Source organism: Vulpes vulpes, chromosome 13 (assembly GCF_048418805.1).
Source record: "Vulpes vulpes isolate BD-2025 chromosome 13, VulVul3, whole genome shotgun sequence".
NCBI lineage: Eukaryota > Metazoa > Chordata > Mammalia > Carnivora > Canidae > Vulpes > Vulpes vulpes.
In genome coordinates this window covers 128,046,813-128,068,229 of record NC_132792.1, presented here as the reverse complement: position 1 = coordinate 128,068,229, position 21,417 = coordinate 128,046,813, and the positions used below count along the sequence as shown (strand labels likewise).

Below are 21,417 nucleotides of genomic sequence, written 5' to 3'. Positions count from 1 at the left end.
TTTTTCGTGTGAATTGTCAGTTTAAGCCTTTTTTCTAATTAATTAATTATTTTTTAAATTTTAGAGAGATAGAGTCAGGGGAAGAGCAGAGAGAGAGGGAGAGAATCTTAAGCAGGTCTGACATCCACGAGTCCAACTCAGGGCTTGATCTCACAACCCTGAGATCACGTCCTGAGCCAAAATCATGAGTCGGATGCTTAACTGACTGAGTCATTCAGATGCCCCATCTTTTTTCTACTTGTTATGTGAAATCACAATATTTTTTTTCTGAATTATATAGTTATTTTATACATTAAGAATACTAATATTTATCATGCTTACTCCAAATATTTTTCAAGGATTACCTATTCTTTTGATTATGTTTTTAAACATAAAAACAAATTTTTAAGTTAAATTTATTTGCCACTTATCTTTGTGATTTCTTTTGATGTTCTTATGCGTAAAAGTTTCCCCTATCCTAACATTAGCTAAATGTAAACCTATTTTTGAGTAGGATGTTTGCTCCTTTTTTCTTTTGATTCCTTTTCTTCTTTCTCTTCTTTCCTTTGTTTCTTTTATTTCCTTTCTAAAAAAGATATGCCTTTTAAATGAATTTTCAGTGTTTTGATGTGAATAATAAAGTGATAAATTACTTTTTTCTAACTAATTTATTTTAAGAGCATTTGTTGAATAATCAATCTTGTTCTCTTTATTGTGTGATGTTTATTATATGCTAAGAGCTTAAATATACTTATGTTCACTTTAGAACTATTCTACCATTATCATAATGGTAGAATTTATTTCTTGCATATTTATTGACTTATTTGTTGCCTCTTAAAATGACTTTCACATTTATCCCCAATCTTTTAGATCATGGTTTTCACCTATTTTAATTATTAATTCCATATACCTTTGGTCAATTGGAGTAGCTTCAAGTAAGATTTTTTCCCCCCAAGAGAGTATGTGGGTAATATAGTAACACAATTTCATTTTACCTGAGAATTTCTGTATTTCCATTGTACATGAAAGACAAATTGCGTACATGTAATCTTACTCCTTTAAATTACATAGAGGTTGTTTCACTGTCTTGCAGCATAGACTCAATTTTAATTGTATGTAGCTAACCATTTTTTTCCTGCCTGGATAGCACACATAATATCCTTTTTTTGCACTTACAGCATATAATTATAGTTTATCTTTTCTTAATGTATAGAGCTAATGAAAACAAAATTTTAACTTGAATAAACAGACGTATATGCTTCCAGTAATTTCCAAGTATAGCAGGATTTTGAGAATAGAAATTTTAGCTAAGGCTCATTTTAGGTAAAATGGTTTTGTCAACACTGGACTGGATGTACCACCTACTGCAACGGAGAAATCTTAAATGCCGTGCTGTGAGGATGGATAGGCAGAATGAATCCATCAGGAGTCAGAGAACAAGTGGGGACTTCTGTAAGTCTCACTTTGTCTCTGCTCAAGTCAGGAGAGAAGGGCTTTAAGGAGACTCATGTGAGACTTTAACATGTGTTTCCTATAGTGTTAGGGACAGCTAGATTGGCGAAGGCACAATATTGAGAAAACAGAACAAAAGGCTGTTGAATCAGCCCGTGACAAGAAAAGAGAGAGTTGAAGTTTTGCAAGTGAGTGTGCTCCTAGGGTTCAATGGGACAGAGAATATGGGCTTCCAGAGGGCCAGTCATAGTCCAGACAAGAGAGAGCTGGTATGGGTCTTCTAAGGTGCCTATCCAAGAGGTCCTCCTGGTGGAGGGATGAAGAGGCAGCCAAGAAAAGCAATACAATAATCCCCTCATATCCACAGGGGATATAGTCCAAGACCCCCAGTGGATGCCTGAAATTGCAGATAGTACTGATCCCTGTATGTGCTATGTTTTTTCCTATACATGCACACCCATGATAAAGTTTAATTTATAGATTAGGCATAGTAAGAGATTAACAACAATAACTCATGATAAAATAGAAGAATTATAACAATATATTGTAATAAAAGCAATGTGAATGTGGTTGCTCCCTCCCTTAAACTACCTTACTGTACTGTATTTACCCTTTTTGTGATGATGTGAGATAATAAAATGCCTACATGATGAGATGAGGTGAGGCAAAATAATGTCGGTATTGTGATGTAGCATTAGGCTACTACTGACCTTCTGACAATCCATCAGAAGGAGGATCATCTGATTCTGGACCCATGGTTGACTGCGGGTAACTGAAACTGTAGAAAGTCAAATCACACTTGAGCAAGGACTTATCATAGATACTGCTGGAATCCTGAGGGCTGAGGAAGAATTACATAGCTAGCCAGATTAGGGATCTCTTCTCTCTAATCAAAGACAGTTGCAAGCAATAAATCCCCAGAAATATGGGTGTTGTCAGCCAAAGCCTATACAAACTCCTATAAGAGAAAGGTAGCTTTGCACGTCTCCAAGTCCAGAGGTTATAAACAAGTCCAGAGGTTATGAGAGTTTAAGTCAACATAGCAGTCGAGTCAGTTAAGAAGACGGCTGTTCTCAGCATCTCCAGCTCCTCCCATTCCATCTCTGGATGTGTCAGAAATCAGGGATAGTGAGATGGGAATAAGGAGTAAAGAAGCTAGGTAGGAAAAGACAGAAGAAACTAACAATTGCCTCCTTCCCCACATCTAGGACCCTAGGAAAAAGAAGCCTCAAGTTCAAATTAGATGTGTAGTTTGATTATGTCTTATAACTGCATATTTGATCAAAATTATGTTTGGGAATCACTGGAACTCTAGGATATTTCACCTAAGAGTGAACAGAGAAATCATGTTTTTTTTTTTTTTAATTTTTTTATTGGCTGTAGGAGAACTAGCATGACAGGGTATATTTAAAGGGAAAAATGGGAACCTAAAATAAAGTTTCTTTACAATCACTGGCATATACCATACCATTTTAACTCAGCATATTTATGTCAAATCCACCCCATATTTGGATAGCCTTTCATATGTAAGAAAAAGATCTCTGTTCCCTGAAGTCCTTTTTCCTTGGGATAATCATAATTGACCAATGATTCCTGTCATTCCTGTACTTCATTGAGCACCATATTCTTAGCTCATCATTTTCATGATAAGTATTGATGTAAGTCTTCATCCCATTTGTCTCAAGATAAAAATTTCTCTATCACAGGGACAGTATCTTATTTATCTTTGTGTCCTTAACCTTACAGTAAGCTTCCATAAATGTTGGTTCAAAGATATACCAAATGAATGAGTCAATTAAGGAAATAAGTTGTTGCAATAAAAATTTATTGCTTTTACTTTATTCCATTTTTTCTTGCCAATCAATTCTTCTAGTAATAGTATATTTAGAAAAACGTATTATATAGGAGTAATGAAATCTCATCATGTACTTGTTTGTTTAATGTGCACAGTAAAGCATAATTTGCCTCAAAATAGCATGGAAGTGTACACATTATAGCAGTACAACTAATTCTTTAAAAATGCAAGTGTGAGTTTTTCTGTATGTTGGTAAATTGAACACCAATAAAAATTAATTAAAAAAAATGCAAGTGTGAATTTTTCTCATTTTCTAAAAAATTATTTTGAATGTAATTATTCCCACCCAGGAGAAACTAATGACAAGATTTCCCAATACTATGTTCATGGCCTACAGAGCATTAGCTTGATCCTTTGAAAGATATAAAAATGCCTGCAAGTCATTTTTGTGGGACTCTACTTTTTACCACTCTGATTGCATATGTCAAAAATGCATCCAACATATAAGGCAAATAAAATGAAGTACACTGAATAAAACAGAAAACCAATAAATAGACTTCATCATATTCTAATTCAGGTCATGTATATACAGTGAACAAAGATACACAGTGAAAGAACTAGCAGATTTTCTCTAAGAATGGACCTGACTTAGTAGATAAAATTCATTTTTATCTTCCACAGTCATGTAACATTGGTATGTCCTTCTGAGCAGACATTTTGCTGGGTTCATTGCTTCTGTGACATGCCCTCTGTTTCACTTTAAAAAAATATGTTTTTATCTGAGCTTTAAAAAAATTATAGACATTTTTTGACCGGCTTTGAGTTCATAGAAAAACTGTATAGAGTACAGAGATGTCCTATATGCTCTCTCGCACACCCCTCACCCATTTCCCCCATTATTATTTTACATTAGCATAGTACTTTTGTTACAATCATTGAGCCAGTATGGATACATCATTGTTAACTAAAGTCCATAGCTGACAATAGAGTTCACACCTTGTGCTGTAAATTTTATGGATTTTGAGAAATGTATGACATATATCTATTATGATATCCTCCGGTTTAGTTTCACTGCTCTCCGAATTTCCTGTGCTCCACTATTCACCACTTTCTGCCTCTCCTTCAACCCCTAAAAACTATCTGTATAGTTTTACCTTTTTCAGAATGTCACAGAGAATCATACAGTACTTTGTTTTTTTAGATTGGCTCCTTTCACTTAGCACTATGCATTTAAGGTTCTACTGTATCATTTTGTAGCTTGATAGCTCAATTCCTCTTATTGCTGAAAAACATTCCAATGTATGAACCACGGTTTCCTATTGAAGAACATTTGGGTTGTTTTCAAGTTTTGACAACTGTGAATAAAGATTCCATAGGCATTCGTATGCAGGTTTTTTTGTGAACATATTTTCAACTCATTTGGGTAAATACCAAGGAGCGCGACTGCTATATCATATGGTAAGAACATGTTTACTTTTGTAGGAAACCACAGAACTTTATTCCAAATTAGCTGTACCAATACTTAATATTTTACTTCATTCTCTTGCTTGTATGGTTTCTGAAAATAAATCTGATGTAATTATTATACTTGCTCTTCTCTATGGATAAGGAGTTCTTCCCCTCTGGCTTCTTTCAAGATTTTTTCTTTGTCTTGATTTTCTGCAGTTTGAATGCAATATGTCTATGTTCAGATCTTCTATTTACTCTGGTGTTCTCTGAGCTTCCTGGCTCTATGGTTTGGCACTGATTTTTGGAAATCAACAGTCATTGTTGCAATTATTTCCTTTCTGTCTTTCTTATCTTTCTGGTATTCTCATCACATGTATAATACACCTTTAATAATACACAGTTCTTGGATATTCTGTTCTGATTTTTTTCAGTCTTTTTTTTCTTCTCTACAATTTAGTTTTGGAATTTTCTATTAATACTTCTTCAAACTTTTTTCTTTTGGACATGTCCAGTCTATGATGAGCTCATTAAATGCATTCTTAATTCACTTCTGTTACAGTATTTTTTATTTATGTATTTTTGTCTTTAGCATTTCCTTTTGATTTCTTCTTAGAGTTTCCCTATTTCTGTTTACATCTTACCTCTGCTCTTTTGAGTTGTCCACTTTTCCCATTAGAAGCCTTTGCTTATTCATCATACTTTTTTTTTCAAATTCCTGTTCTGATTATTTCAATATCTTTGACATATTTGAGTCTGATTCTAGAGCTCGATCTGTCTCTTCAAACTGTTCTTTTCTTTCATGATATCTGCAATTTCTTTTTGAAAACCAGACATGATGCACTGAGTCAAAGGAACTGAGGTAAGTAGGCATTCAGTGTGTAGTTTATGTTTATCTGACTAGGGGTTAGACTGTGTTTATTGTTTTCTGTTTCTGTAGTTATTAGGCACTAAAATTTTCTCTGAGATCCTTGTTTTTATCTTCTCAGTTGTCTTGGGGAAACAGTCTATACATCTTAAACAAGACGTGAGATGTACAGTTTCTTTCCTTGGAATTCCGTGTTGTTACTTAGGAGCACCTACTGATGTGGTGGTTTTGCCTGAGTAAGGAGAAACTCTATGATGCTACAATTAAATCTTACTCTTTTAGGGAACCTGTGGCCCCTGGGCTGTAACATTTACAAGTTCTCTTGAAGGCAAGTCTTTTTATGAAGAAGATAATGTTCTGGGCAGATCTAAAAATAGTTCCTTTTCCCTTTTCTCTGTGAGAAACAGGACAGGATTTTTCTCAGATCTTTGTGGTGTCAATTTAGAGTAAATCTTCTGGAGCTAACACTCACAAAAAATGTGGGGCCTGCCCCTAAAACTGGGCTCCTTTGGAGTTTTCATTGTCAAGTTTGGCTACACTGAGCCTGCAGCAATTTGTCCATTTGACCTCAAGTTTTCTTACCCCAGCACTGGTTCCTATACAGGCTCCTGCTCCCAGGATTCTGCCCTGGTCAGTTACGATTTCCTGTAACCACTTATCTGGCTCTCCAATTTTGAGGACTGACACTAGATTGCCCTGAGACATCATTCCTTGCTGGATCTAAGAACAATTGTTGATCTTCAGCTTTTTTTTTTTTTTTTTAAACGTCAACTTTATTTTTTTTTTTTTATTATTTATTTACGATAGTCATACAGAGAGAGAGAGAGAGGCAGAGACATAGGCAGAGGGAGAAGCAGGCTCCATGCACCGGGAGCCCGACGTGGGATTCGATCCCGGGTCTCCAGGATCGCGCCCTGGGCCAAAGGCAGGCGCCAAACCGCTGCGCCACCCAGGGATCCCCGATCTTCAGCTTTTTCTTGTAATGAGAATTGAAGTCACAGCTTCCAAGATCTTTATATGCTGGACTGAAAGTCTTGATTCTCTTTTCAAAACTACTATTGTTTTTTTCTTACTATATATGTAAACATAGCCTCTACAGGAACCAGAGCTGCCTCCCATAGCATGTCTGCAGGACTATTTGTAATTGTGGTCTTGTGCTTTATAGTTTGTGGTACAAATGATTTTCCTTTATAGTACTGTCTCCAGAGTGTAACTTTGGCGCTCCCACTAGGCAATTGTGAATTTTCCAGGTTAGTGGAAGGGTGATATATTATATATAGCCAACTCTTCTGGCTTGCCTCCCTCTCTGTCTACGTTATTGTATTTTTCCTTCCCTTCCCATGTGTTCATCTGTTACTTAAATTCTACATATGAGTGATCATTTGGTATTTGTCTTTTTATGACTTATTTTGCTTAGCATAATACCCTCTAGTACCATCCACACCCTTGCAAAGTGAAGATTTCATTTTATGATGGTTGAGTAATATTCCATTGTATGTATATACCACATCTTCTTTATTGATTCATCAGTTGAGGGGCATTTGGACTCTTTCCTTGTTTTGGCTATAGCAGTTAGTGCTGCTATAAACATTGGGGTGCATGTGCCCCTTCAAGTCACTATTTTTTCTTTGCAAATATAGATTTGGATTTATTCATTTTAAAATTTTTATCAAATTCAATTTAGTTAACATATGCTGAATTATTAGTTTCTGGGGTAGAATTTACTGATTTATCAGTTGCATATCATTACATCAAGTGCCCTCCTTAATGTCCATCACCCAATTACCCCATTTCCCACCCACCCCCCCTCCAGTAACTCTCAATTTGTTTCCTATAGCGAAGAGTTTCTTATGGTTTGCTTCTCTCTCTGTTTTCATTATTTTATTTTTCTTTCCCTTCCCCTATGTTTGATCTGTTTTTTTCCTTAAGTTCCACATATGGTGAGATCATATGGTATTTGTCTTTCTCTGACTGATTTATTTCACTGCTGCAAATGGCAAAATTTCATTCTTTTTGATGGCTGAGTAATATTACATTGTATACATATACCACATCTTCTTTATCCATTCATCTGTCAATGGGCATCTTGGCTGCTTCCACAGTTTTGCTATTGTGGACATTGCTACTATAAACATTGGGGCATAGGTGCCCCTTAGAATAACTATATTTGTATCCTTTGGATAAACACTAGGTATTTGTGTTCCCAGTAGTGCAAACACTGGATTGTAGGGTAGTTCTATTTTTAACTTTTTGAGGAAGTTCCATACTGTTTTCCAGAGTGGCTGCCCCAGTTTTCATTCCCACTAACAGTGTAAGAGGGTTCTGCTTTCTCCCCATCCTCACCAACATCTGTTGTTTCCTAAGTAGTTCATTTTATTCATTCTGACCAGTGTGAGGTGGTATCTCATTGTGGTTTTGATTTGTATTTCCCTGATGCAGAGTGATGTTGAACATTTTTCATGGGTCTGTTGGCCATTTGTATGTTTTCTTTGGAGAAATATCTATTTGTGTCTTCTGCTTATTTCTTAACTGGATTTTTTATTTTTTGGGTGTTGAGTTAGATAAGTTCTTTTTTATACTGAAATTTTACTTTCTAGTTGTTTCCACATTGGTCACCCACAATCCAACATGGGTTAAAAGAATAAGCCTCATTCCAATCCTACCAAATTAAATTTCCAAAATATGAAGACACTTTTTTTGGATCTTCCTACTGTTAAGTACACTAATCTCTTTAATAATTTCACAATTTCTTTTCTTATTTTTGACTTTGCCCCTTCACTCTTCACCTCAACGATAGTTCAACTGTATTTTTTATTTTATTTTTTCAACTGCATTTTTAAATTTATTTTTATTTTTATTTTTTTTAAGATTTTATTTATTTATTCATGAGAGACACAGAGAGAGAGGAAGAGACACAGGTAGAGGGAGAGGCAGGCTCCATGCAGGGAGCCCAACACGGGACATGTACCCGGGTCTCCAGGATCACGTCCTGGGCCGAAGGTGGTCCTAAACCGTTGAGCTACCCAGACTGCCCCAACTACAATTTTTTAAAAGTATAGTTTCTAGAACTGGGCACACTCTAAAACTGAGATCCTTAGTGTTGTGACAAGCATAATTTTTACTTCAATTAAACTAGTTGCTAAAATTCTATTAATACAGACCATGATGCATTACTCTTGAAGGGGCTTCATAAAAATATTGAAACATCAAATACACAAATTAACCCAAATTCCAAATTACCTTTGACATTTATTACAATTTGGTGTATTTGTCCCACTATCTTCTTGAGTAGTGAGTTTTTGACAATTCTATCTGGAATCCCTGACAACCGAAGAGTCCTTCTCGGTGTTAATGACTTCATTTATTTATTTTTCTTGGAGTAAACATGAGCATGCTCAGAGATACTATATTTATTTCATAATGGCATTAAGTGCAATAGATTGATTACACTGTGTTACATGACCTCATGGCTTTTTAAAAAGTAAAATCATATTTTATGTATATATATATATATACACACACATATGTTCTATATTTTCAAGTGGAAATTCACGTAATATAATATAGTATTTTAAAATATTTTTAAAGTATACTTTATATACTCTGAGATGCTTTCTGAGATTCCCCTCTCCTTACCACATTTCTAGCTAATGACTTCCAATCTATTTTTGATTACATAAATGCCAGAGCAGAACCAGATGAAAGCAAAGCAAAGCAAACAACACAATGTAGCAGATCACCTTTACTTGAGATAAAGCTTCATGAGGATTAATTGTTCTCTGTTACTTTTTTTATTGTAACATTATCAGTAGGATTGTACAAGAAGAAGTAAAATGAAAAACTCAATAAATATTACTAATGAAATAACTCCATTTCTGGTTTTTGAAAACAAAGATATTTTATATACTGATGAAACTAAATCCTTCCAGGAAAATATACTTTTTGTAACTTAAAAGCCTTTCAATTAAATTGTGTTATAAATCTGTGAAATTTGAAAGAGTGTTTTTTATTCTAACGGAAATATTGACCTCCAGATTTTAAGACTTATAGTGGTCATTTCATATGTTTATAATAGTATTTCAAAACCAAAATAAAAATAAGGGCGTTCTTTGTGATCTCTTTCATGTATTAATAATTTATGCCAACTAGAGTTATTTATATCTTTATAAAAATTTTAGATTTTTCTTGAAATAGTATATAGGTTACCCAAGATTATTCTATTTGAATATAGGGGGTAGGACTTATTGCAGCAACACTACTGGAACTGGTCCTTTGGGGTTCATATTGTATAACTACACCTGACCATGGTGTTTTCTATATGGCAGTTGGGTTCCCCTAGATCAGGAATGTGTGGCCTACAATATTTGAAAGATGGCTTGAACCAGGCTCTTGAAAACAGCAAAATGAATGAAAATGAATATTCAAAAACTATGAATAAAATATAAAAGTAAAATATACATATAACAAGACACTTGTAAACATAGCTATATCACATATGCAGTGCTGCTAATTCTCTATCCCACCCCCCCTTTTTTTTTTGCAGAATGGAGGCACGCAGGGAGGGTCTCATTCTTGCTATGGCTGCTTTCTTTAACTAGAGCTACTCTACTTCCCCATTGCTCCCCTTTTTTGTGACTCAATCTCTGGAGCAGGAGATAGTTGGTTCAGGTTTGGCTCTGTCACTACCAGCTATGTGCATATGGGCAAGTCATATAAATCCCATGACCATCTGTATTTTCCTCCAGAAAACAAATATGTGGTCATATCTATCTTAAAGGGTTTGTGACTAAAATGTTTCCATTGGATGTGAGTTTTAGGAATCAAGGACTATGTTTTTTTTTATTTTTTTTAATTTTTATTTATGATAGTCACAGAGAGAGAGAGAGGCAGAGACACAGACAGAGGGAAAAGCAGGCTCCATGCACCGGGAGCCCGACGTGGGATTTGATCCCGGGTCTCCAGGATCGCGCCCTGGGCCAAAGGCAGGCGCCAAACCGCTGCGCCACCCAGGGATCCCCAAGGACTATGTTGTAATCAACATTCCATGCAATACAATGTCTGGCACATATTGGTACAGAATAAATGATATTTTCATAAGAGGTTGCACAGGTATGCCATGTTCAGATATGGCTTCTTATGGAAACAGTGGTTAGTCTTTGTACTGGCAGATGGCCATAGGACTGATATATAAAAAAAGTTGAGGACAAAGGCTACCACTCAGACAGTTCAAAAAGCTGGAGAGGTGAATAGAGAATAACCTCTGTGAAGAGAAGAGTCAACACAATCAGATCATTCTAGGTAAGCTAGTTGGTAAGCATCAAGGAAGGCCATGTTGCTGTAATTCTCCTATTGCCTAAACCTAGGACATAGTTTCCAAGCTCCTAAAGAATAGCCTAAATAAAATGGAAAGTATAGCAGAAACAAAGAGTTTAGAAATAAAAGATTGATACTCAAAGAGATCCCACAGATTAGCTTCCTCAGCATCTGCACCTGCGATATGTCATCAGCAACTAGATGTTGAATAAAGGAGATGAAGCCCATGGCTCCCGGGTGGTTTCTCCCTGTAGGTGCTCCTTGGGATGGTTTTCTGATTGTAAGCCTAGTGAGGGATGCAGCAGGGGAGCCCCTGGAGAGCATTCATATGTGCTCCTTGCTGAGGGGAGACACAGAGGACTGGATAGAGCAAAAACAACTGTAAACAGGTTCTGCCTCCAATAAGGGCACACAGAAGGCCAGGGAGCAGCTGAGTAACTTATAGGGGATGGAGCAGGGGAGTGCATGGAGGTGGGATCAATTGACATGCTCTGTGAGCTTGAGCAATTGCCATAGGACGGACATAGGTAGTGCAGGAAGTTATGGAGTGAATTCTCTTGGGTTGCAGGAGGATGCAGGCCATCAAAGCTGAACAAGGCTAGAGATGGGCCACCAGATGTCCAGAGGCATATAGTGGATAAACACAGGAACATAATGTATTGACTAGTTTCTACATTGCTTAAAACAAACAAACAAGCAAGCAAAAATCCTACTTCATATTCTTGTAACACTTCTGCACATGACCTATAGTCCTTTTTCACCATGAGGAATAAAACTCGATCTGAATATTGAACAGGGAAACCAATTTAATTCTAACTCTAATCCTTTGGGAATTCAAAAACAGAAAAATTCAATATAGAATTTAACAATTGCATTGCTATCTGAAATTGAAACACACATATCAAGAAATCTTTGGAAAGCAGATCTATTTTGGTCTGATCCTGAAGGTAGTTGAGAGGAAAGTTTTTAAAATATTCTCATCAATCTTGATTTGTCCAATGCTGTGAACTTGATATTTATTCTATATTTATGTAAATATGACTCCCAAATGCCCTGTCTGTATTTAAAGAAATATATAGAAGACAAATGCATAATATCAAAATAGAAAGAAATATATGAGATTAGACATGTTTTCTTACGAATGCCCATAACCAGTGTTGAATTCCTTGCACATAGCTTTCTGGTATTAATCAAGGGCATTCATTACTTGTTACTCTGAGTCATATGGTTTATGTAAACCTGTTTTGTTGCAGTCTTTTTTCTTTCAAGGATATAAAAGTATCAAGTACTTCAAATGCCAAGAGTGATGTGGTGGAAAAAATGTATAGCTTTATAAATTAAATATTACACTCCTGAATTCTGGTTATCTTACACAAAAGTGGCAATCTTTTCTTAGCTAAATCACCAAGATTTGGGGAAGAGTGATGGGGCTACCACGTTCTTCCATCACTTTTTCAGGCATCCTTCAATTCCCAAAGGCTCAGATTATGAAGTGGAGATAATGTTTGCACATTTGCTTACCACAGGTCTGTGGACGTCCCAGAATGCTCTTTCTTGGCTATCCAGGATCTTCCTTTCAATCTTGTCTCTCTTCTTGTCCACTCTGTCAACATCATAACAATGAATAATAAGTAATGTTAATTGTAGCCCCTCTATGAACAAAGATCACAACACAACTTGAACAAATTTTCCAAAAGACTCACAAGGACTCACTTTGCTTGTGCTTCTGCTTGCATAAAAATGAACTCCCACTTTCGAGCAAATGCTCTCTGCAGCCTGGCCAGGCTCTCCTGAAAAATATACCACAGGTGAAGATGTTCTGGTATTCACTTTCACTACTCCCTTCTCATTTATCTACTGTGTGAATTTATCAAGAAAACAAATACCAAATTCTAACGTAGTATGTATACTTTGGTTCTCCATGATAAGTCATGCTTACTGAATGTAGCTCATCTTCATTTATATTAACAGAGGAAACATGGAAACCTATCATAAATATTAATTTTATGAATAATTGACTTTAGAGAACCCAGTAAACATCTAAAATACTAACATTATTTTGTTTAAAAAAAAAGTGCTCAAGACTAATCCATTGGATTTTTCTGTGCCATTTTAGTGAGGAACAGGAAAGCAATACTTTTCTACTAACGATTCCATCAGTCTATCCAGTTCCTGATAAGAATGTAAAAAAAAAAAAAAAAAAAAAAAAAAAAAAAAAAAAAAGAATGTAAACCCTCAGCAGCCTATTGCCATTTCTAGTCAGTGCTTCAAAGTCAGTAAATCACAAAGAGCAATTGTCTGAACAAATTACATCAGATTAATTTTATCTGCTGATGGTGGTCAAGTTGAAGGTTTTGCAAAAACTATTTACCCAAAGGAAATGCTCTTTATTTCTCTAAGTTTGGATGTCTTCACTATATATAGGACACATCTAATGTTTTTACCCTTATGTCAAGGTTAGCAAAACATGTTTGTCCCTTCTCCTGTGAGTTTGTGCATCTAGAAGTTCACTGTCTCCAGTGTGAATGATGAGATGAAGCAAGCAGGTCAGGGATTTGAGCCATTCTGACGCCTGATCCCTAGAATCTGGTCCTTAAAATCCAGGGGTGAAAAGTCAACAGAATCTCCAGAAATGACCATAGACTTTATTCCTATTCATTTTATGACTCTCTTTGCCAGAAAGCCCTTGGTACTTACAGCTTCATAGTCTGCTAGTTCCAGCCTTGCCTTATTTTGCATTGTTCTCTTGCATAGGTAAACCGCTGTAAGGAAAAAAAAAATGAATCATTTCTTGCCTGCTTATTAACTGAAGGCACTCACTAAAAATAAAAATATAGCATTATAAATCAAGACATCTTGGTCTTTATCACTTTTTTCAGTCATAATTTTCTATCTTTATATTTTTTTGGACAAAAATATATAATGGTAGCATTTTTACTGAAATTCAAACAGTGGTACCTATGAGAAACTAGCTATGTTTAGAAAGTTGGTAACTATTTTTATTAAATAAGGGGGAAAATGTAGCCCTCTAAATAACACCTTAAATGAACTTAAACATCTAGATATACAAATAACACTACTGTGTTAAAAAGAATTGCATGAAGAGGGAATCACTGGCACATTTAATTATTTTCATATTCTTCTGTCAACTGAAAGACTCTATTAATGTAAACTGAAGGCTTCTTGGCATCTCCTTTGCTATATTTTGCCATCATCATTTGTTTTGCCACTAGGAGAGAGGAAACTATAATATCTTTCGTAACTACAATATGACTACCTTTTAATTCCATTTTTCTGAAGACTCAATATCCTTGCTGCCAGGGAAAGCCCACTTGGGCAGCAGATTTATGGGATGGATGCCAGAGGGAGAGAAGAGGGCTACAGCAGCACCGTGATTGAAAAATCATATTTCTTTAGTTATTTCAGGATTTTTAGCAACTCTTAGGATAATATCAAGACATTCAGAGCCCTCTGGTACAGTCCTGATTTCCAGGACATTTCCATAATGTGATATTTGAGTCTCATGAAATTCAAGATAAACTGTATATTTTAGGTGCTGAATAAATCTGCTGGATGAGGACTGTCAAATACTACTTTTTGTGAGGTTAGTTCTGGGGGCGTCCTTGTAATTACCACCATTGAAGTAACTTGTGTCATCCTCAATTTTTGATTATGAAGTCCAGCTGATATCACTAAGGAACTATCTTACACAGAAAACCTGAAATCACTGCAAACACTGATGCTGTGTATTCAATTCGTTCTAAAGTTTCCTTTATGAAGGCCAAGCCAAGGAGAAAGCCAACCATGAACCTATGATAACATTACTACGGACACCAAGAACCCAGGAGATAATCTGAGAACACATCTTTCTACAACTGATCATGGGAATTTTATTTTTTCACTAATACTAGTAATTTTCAAAATCACGAATTCTCGAAATTAGTAAAAGTCAAACTTCAAAAACAAAAATGACATGATGCATTAATTTTCTAATTGGCCATAGTTTTCACTCACCCTTGAAGAGACTCTTACTGTAGAGGACAATGATTTTAAGAAGATATCTAAAATGTTCTCAGCAGTTGGTAAAAGAGACTGTAGAGTTTGTGCAATCCCCCTGAGGGTATCTCTTCATGAAAGAAAGATAAAATCTGCCTAAATATCTAAATTAAATAATTTCAGCTTTCCTAGCTTACCTTTAATCAAATTTCACGCCTGAGCTACCCACTCCTTGGGTCAGCCCTCCTCCATGTGTCCTGCTGCACCAGCCACTACTTGTTCCATTGATTCTGGTCATCTAATCTTTGCTCTTTTCAAAATCAGACCCCCTCTGGGAAACATATTTCTACCCTTATTAGGTAAACTAATCAGAAGCAGAGTGATGTTTTTTTAGATGGCTGTTCACTAAGAAGTTACACACCCTTTAATATTGCTATCCTTTAATGTAATTTTTCTTAATTCTCTAGGAAGCAAAACAAAGGCATGGACAGGCAGCACTGGGTATACAGTAAACACAGTAGTTGTTCCACATGGATCCATTGAATGAGTGAATGATGAATGGATAAATGAATGGGATCTTTTTAGAAGGAGATATTTAGCAGTTAAAACAATTCATGATTTCTACTAGTCTTTTTGGTAAAGAGGAAGAAGGAAAAAGCTAGGTTAGCAAGTAGGGAACATTCTGGACACTGTTAAAGGCACTGCAAATACAATTATGACCAAAAGGTCCCAAACCTCACCAATCCAGTGTGGACACAGGACAGTAGACAGGTACAGATGATCCTTTTATTCTTTATCAGCAGAGTGTTAGCATTGAATGGGATGCAGATGAGAAGGAGGTCCATGTAAATAAAAGAGGGTTTCAATTCCAGTGATTTTACAATTTAATAAAGTTTTAAAAAATGAGAGTAGCTCTGCATCTTCAAAACTATGACTCAGGTCAAGTGTTTTTGTACTAATCCCTATTTTCTTAGGTGCCAAAAGTGCTCTATGGGGCGTCCCATATGGACCTAGGCCTGAGTGCAAGTGATCTTTAACAGAACCCTTGTGTTTTTTCTGCAGCGCCAACATATTGAGAACAACTAAAAAAGCCATTGGTGGATTTTTTTAATGTTATCCATTATTGAGGATTTAATTTAAATCTTAAGTTTAAATATATCTTTCTGCAGTAGTTTCAGACCATATGATACAATTTTGAGGATCAAACAAACAAGTAATTTAATAGGAGGGTATGCCACTGAGTGGAAGAAAGTTTGAGAAGGCCTACCGTATCACTTTGACTAAAATAGCTGTATAGTAAATGCATACAATCTGGTGTGAATACACCTTAAGACTGAGGTATCAAAGTTTCTGGATCACACACCTAACTTAACAGAAAGTGAATACTGGCATGAGTTTTTTTCCATGAAATTTCCTAAAGTTCTCTGAGGTAGAATAGTCTGTTGAACAAAAACTAGTACCTTTTATTTTTTAAAATATTTTATTTATTCATGAGACACACAGAGAGAGAGAGAGAGAGAGAGAGAGAGAGAGAGAGGCAGAGACACAGGCAGAGGGAGAAGCAGGTTCCATGCAGGGAGCCCGATGTGGGACTCGATGCTGGGTCCCCAGGATCACACCTTGGACTGAAGGCGGCACTAAACCGCTGGGCCACCGGGGCTGCCCCCAAAACTAGTATCTATGACAAAAGTGTGCAGAGTTGAATCACAGAGGTCTGTGAGAAAATTACTTAGATCCCAATATCTAAACATGGAAAGGACGTAACTCTATAGTTCACAAAGATTAGAAATACAATTGCCACATGAATATTAAGTCATACAAATATAACACATATTGTCATGAAACTATCTTTTTTATTGTTTCAAGTTCATTGTGTGAGCAAATTCTTCCCTAGTCCCTGAATAAAAACTCAAGCAGCATCCAGTCTTGCTCGTCACTCAGGTGATTCAGAGTGAGCCCCAACTTACTAAAAAAGGTGTCTATCCCAAGGAATATTTAAAAATTCAAGCCTGGTTTACAGTCTTGAGGTCTTCCCCTTTCCCTTTTTCCCCCAGTTTCTGTGGTGAGAGAGATGTGACCATCTTCTTTGTCCACCTTGTGCTTCTGCGTCCCCTCCAAGAATTGCTGACCAAGGTTTCTAACTTTATGAAGTTGGAATATAGGGAGGAAACAGGATGCTGCCATTCTTTCTTGACTGATAGCAGCATGGTGATCTAATGCTGCCATTCTCTGATCTTGGCAGAGTTGTAAGGCAGATTATGTTTTTCATATTACTTTGTGGGATGCTTTGGAGAAATCACACGCTGCCATTGCTGGGAATCTCTCATCTGTAGCGTCTTTATAGGGGCTGATCACTGCCACAGCCCTTGGACTATACCCCTGGCTTCTCTCTGTCCAGGCTGTTCTCCAGGAGAGGACTCTGTCATATCTGGCTTAGATTGCACACAAGAGAAACACTCACTTTTTGTGAGTGTTTTTTTGCACTTTTTGTCCTGAAAGTAGGCCACGGAATATAGCCATTTCCCTTTCAATTCCTCCACCCATAACTGGATAGCCTGTCTCCTGCCCCTTGTAATTCCAAGGCCTGCAGTTCATGATCCATTGTGTTCCCAGGACTAGGTGACTCCTGTCAAGCACTCTCAGAAAGCCCTTGAAATTTCTGTCATGGGGCTTGAGATGAGGGACATTCTCACTCATTCTTCCCACTTGGGGCTGATGGGGGCAATGACTCCTGACATCCTAACAGCTACAAAATCAGTCTTTAAGCCAACATCTTACCCTTTAATGCCCTCAATGGGAGCTGACAGCAGCTAGTGTGACAATTTGTATGTCAGTCTAGCTCAGCACTTTCACATCTGGTGTTGATCCACTTAACACGTTGGCTGGATTTCCATTTTAGCATCCTGTTACGAAAATCACTTTCCACTCATCAGAAGAGCAGATATGTTACTGATTGGCAATAACCCATTCTGGCCATAAAGAAGTGAAACAGCACTGAGCGTGAGCACCTAACAGTGAAGTCTTTTTTTTTTTTTTTTTCTTACAGTGAAGTCTTTTTGAAAAGAATTCTGACAATGAGTAATCACAGCCATTCTTCCAGTACTTGCACTTCTGAAAATGTAACCCAAGGAAATAGCATGAAATACAGAAGTGTAAGTCTTCATGATACAGAATATAGGAACACAGTGGGGTACAGGAATTCATGTGTATTTCTTCAATGACATGTTGTATCATCATTAAAAATGATGCACACAAATCGTTTTACTTTAAAGTTGAAATAATTTAATTTTTAAAATCTTTATTACTCATTGTAAAAGTTAAGGCAATTCAGAAAAAAATAGAAATATTAAATCTTTTTTAAAAAGATTATTTATTTATTTACTCATGAGAGATACAGAGAGAGGCAAAGACAGAGGCAGAGGGAGAAGCAGGCTCCATGCAGGGAACCTGATGTGGGACTCGATCCCAGTACTCCCTGAGTCGAAGGCAGATGCTCAACCACTGAGCCACTCAGGCGTCCCAGAAAAAAGTATAAATATTAAAGAAAAAAATCATTCTAATCTTACTTCTGTAATTATTTTGCATATATTCTGGCTTTTTCCATTCTATACAAATCTACTAACATACACATGACTGTATTTATATCAAAACTTTATCTGCATATATTTATTTAAAACAGTACTACATATGCTATCTTATGAGCTTTTACCTTTAATGTTATATTTGGACAATTTCATGTCAGTAAGTGCTATTCCACAATATCTTGAAAAATTATTTCATTATAATCCATTTATTATTTATTTAAATGTGGCATTATTGTTGAACACTTGGATTATATCCTTCATCTTGTGATTATTTACTAGTTCTTCTGCAAACATGTATGTATGGCTGTATGTTTATTTTTTAGATATGTGATAATTTCCTAAAGTGTCATTGCTGAATGAGGGTGTGTTCACCTTTCAAATCATAAATGTGATTTTATATGATCTGTGTAACCAAATTCCATAGACTTTGAGCATGAATATGTCTTTTATCCTCTGCAACTCTGAAGAGTCCATTTTAAGCAAAGCAATCAGTTATTCTGTTAAGACAAATCAGATTTAATTGTATTTAAACTTCCCATTTTTCAACCACTTCCTATCTTACTTCACTTCCAGTAAAAGCCAAAGTCCTCGTGTGCCCGTTTCGTTATCCTTGGACCTTGCTTCCAACTGCACTCAGATGGTGGCTGCTTCTCCTTCAGACCCATGCTTTCAGTGACACCTACTACCTCCACCCAACAGCCCTTTTTTCCCCATTGTCTTCCTCTACACAACTTTATACCTCTTGACATACATCTTCTGTATCCTTTTATGTAGGTAGCTTATTAGATTATTTATTTTTAGAGTGGTATGTTCAAGTGGGACAATTTCATTATGCCAATCTGTTTTCTTATATTTAATGATAGGTTTTAATGAAAAAATATGTATGGATTGCCACTTTCACTAACTTGGCTCTATTTAACACTTTTTACCTTGGGTTATTTTTCATATTGCAAACCCTGGTTTCATTTTCTTTTATTTCCCTGGTATCTCTTTGCTTTACCAACCTACTTTAAAGGGTCGGCATGTTTGGCTCATCTTCCTTGCAGACAGATATCACTGGATTTTATTTATGACCTAACAAAGATACCATCTACTTTAAAAGATAAACTTAAATATTTACATTCATTCTTATAAGTTATATTTGTTCTTCCTTTTCTTATATCTTCATCTTTCTCTCTCTCATGATTGTATTTTCTTTGTTTTCTATCTTTTGTTACATGATATGTATTTTCTTTAATTCCTCTTTTAATTGTTTAAAAGTAATAAAACTTGTTACCATTCCATCAGTGGCCATTAAATAAATATTTAATATCTTTTCCTTGGATTTTAGTCTCAGAAATTAAACATTGCCTGTTACCCCCATAAATGTTATCTCCCATAAACACTGCCTAATGTTATCCCCCATAATGTATTTCACACTCTCTGTCTTTCTAATTTTTTAGTGACTGGAGTTTGTTGTATGCTCCATTTTTTCTAGTTCTTAAAAAATTAATTATAGTATTCACATTCCATTTGGAGATTGCTTTAATTACAATTATTTAGATCCTGGAGGGCATGGAGAGAAAGCTGTTGTCTTGCAAAATCAGAGTGAGAAAAAACATTGCCTTGGCACATTTTAAAAAATTTAGATTTGCTAAAAATATTCTATCATGGCTCAGATCTTCCAAAAAAGAGGGCTATTACCTATTGTGACTATCCTTCTTATTTCTGGTTTCCTTTGGCATTGTTCACTCATTTTGGACTGAGGCTAAAATGACCTAAAAAATCCTGGGTTTGCTGTTGTAACTATTGGCCAGCAGCATAACAATTCTGCAAGGATATGACATTGTTCCTCCCGGTTACTCCCCTTTACTTTTAGGCTTGCTCCCTGAATGAGAGAGAGAGAGAGCCTGAGCTGCTTTATGAAATCTAGGTCAGAGACAAAACATCAGACAAGGCATAGGGCTTTTTCTTTGAATGCTGCGTTTAAGCCTAAGAAACCTTAATCCAAGATGGGGCAAGCCTTTCTCTACCCTCCTAAGACTTACTCACTCCAGCCCATGTAGATTGACGAATCATTCATAGGATTGGTCAGAACTTCATCCAGTTCTGTAAAGTTGCCCTAATTTCTTGAGAAGAGAAATTTTAAGTCTGATATCATCATCTTCCTTTCTTTTGGCTAAATTCTATTGATTCCAGAAAGAATACATCTTTCAAGTGAGTGGCTTGTGGCACCATTTTCCAATTTCTGCGCTTTCCTAATAATTCTTTCTACTCCAGTTTTGCTTTCTTTTCTTCTTATTCCATGCAGGGGCAGGGGGAGTAATTTTGGAAAGTGTCCAGTAAGTATGGTGTGTGAGTCAGTTCTTGCTTCTTACATCCACTCCAAGATGCAAATGTGTTTTGTGATTATATCTATGCTGAATGAATGTTCCCTTAAGAGATCAATGATTTTTGGATTTTTTTGGATTTTTTTTATAATATAATAAAAACAAAAAACATTATCCTTAATTTCACTCTAAAGTAAAGAGATAATTATCTTCGATAACAGTATTTCCAAAATAATAATTTGAAGGTATTTTTTAAAAAGATTTTATTAATCAAGATAAGAAAGATCTGCAGCACTTGGATGGCTCAGTTAGTTAAATCTTCTGCCTTCAGCTTGGGTTATGATTCCAGGGTCTTGAAATTGAGCCCAGCATCAGGCTCCCTGCTCAGTGGGGGTCTGCTTCTCCCTCTCCCTCTGTGATCGTGCTTCCTCTGTCTTTCAAGTAACTAAATAAAATCTTTAAAAAAAGATAAGCAAGATCTACTATGGTAACTGAACACTTGGACCATGAAAATCTTCAAATACCTGCCTTGAAGGTCTTAAGAAGAAGGAATTCTTGTAGGATACCTGTGGGATAACAGCGAACCACTATGAGGATGAAAAGAATTAGAGCTGTGGACTCGTACCTCCTCCTAAAGGAAAAGGAAGTGTCCTCTGATGACTCTACAATGTAGAC

The 21,417-nt window shown here is 36.1% G+C and overlaps 1 protein-coding gene across 8 annotated transcripts in view; it reads right to left on the bottom strand.

Moving 5' to 3' along the window:
- The window catches only part of RGS7 (regulator of G protein signaling 7), a 501,308-nt gene that overhangs the window by 69,723 nt on the left and 410,168 nt on the right, over positions 1–21,417 (bottom strand). For all 8 annotated transcript variants that reach the window (XM_072732891.1, XM_072732892.1, XM_072732895.1 and 5 more), the window contains 3 exons: positions 13,551–13,615; positions 12,567–12,643; positions 12,375–12,456 (listed from right to left, as the gene is read on the bottom strand). In XM_072732891.1, coding sequence (XP_072588992.1) covers positions 12,375–12,456; positions 12,567–12,643; positions 13,551–13,615 — 224 coding nt within the window. The remainder of the gene's footprint in view (positions 1–12,374; positions 12,457–12,566; positions 12,644–13,550; positions 13,616–21,417) is intronic.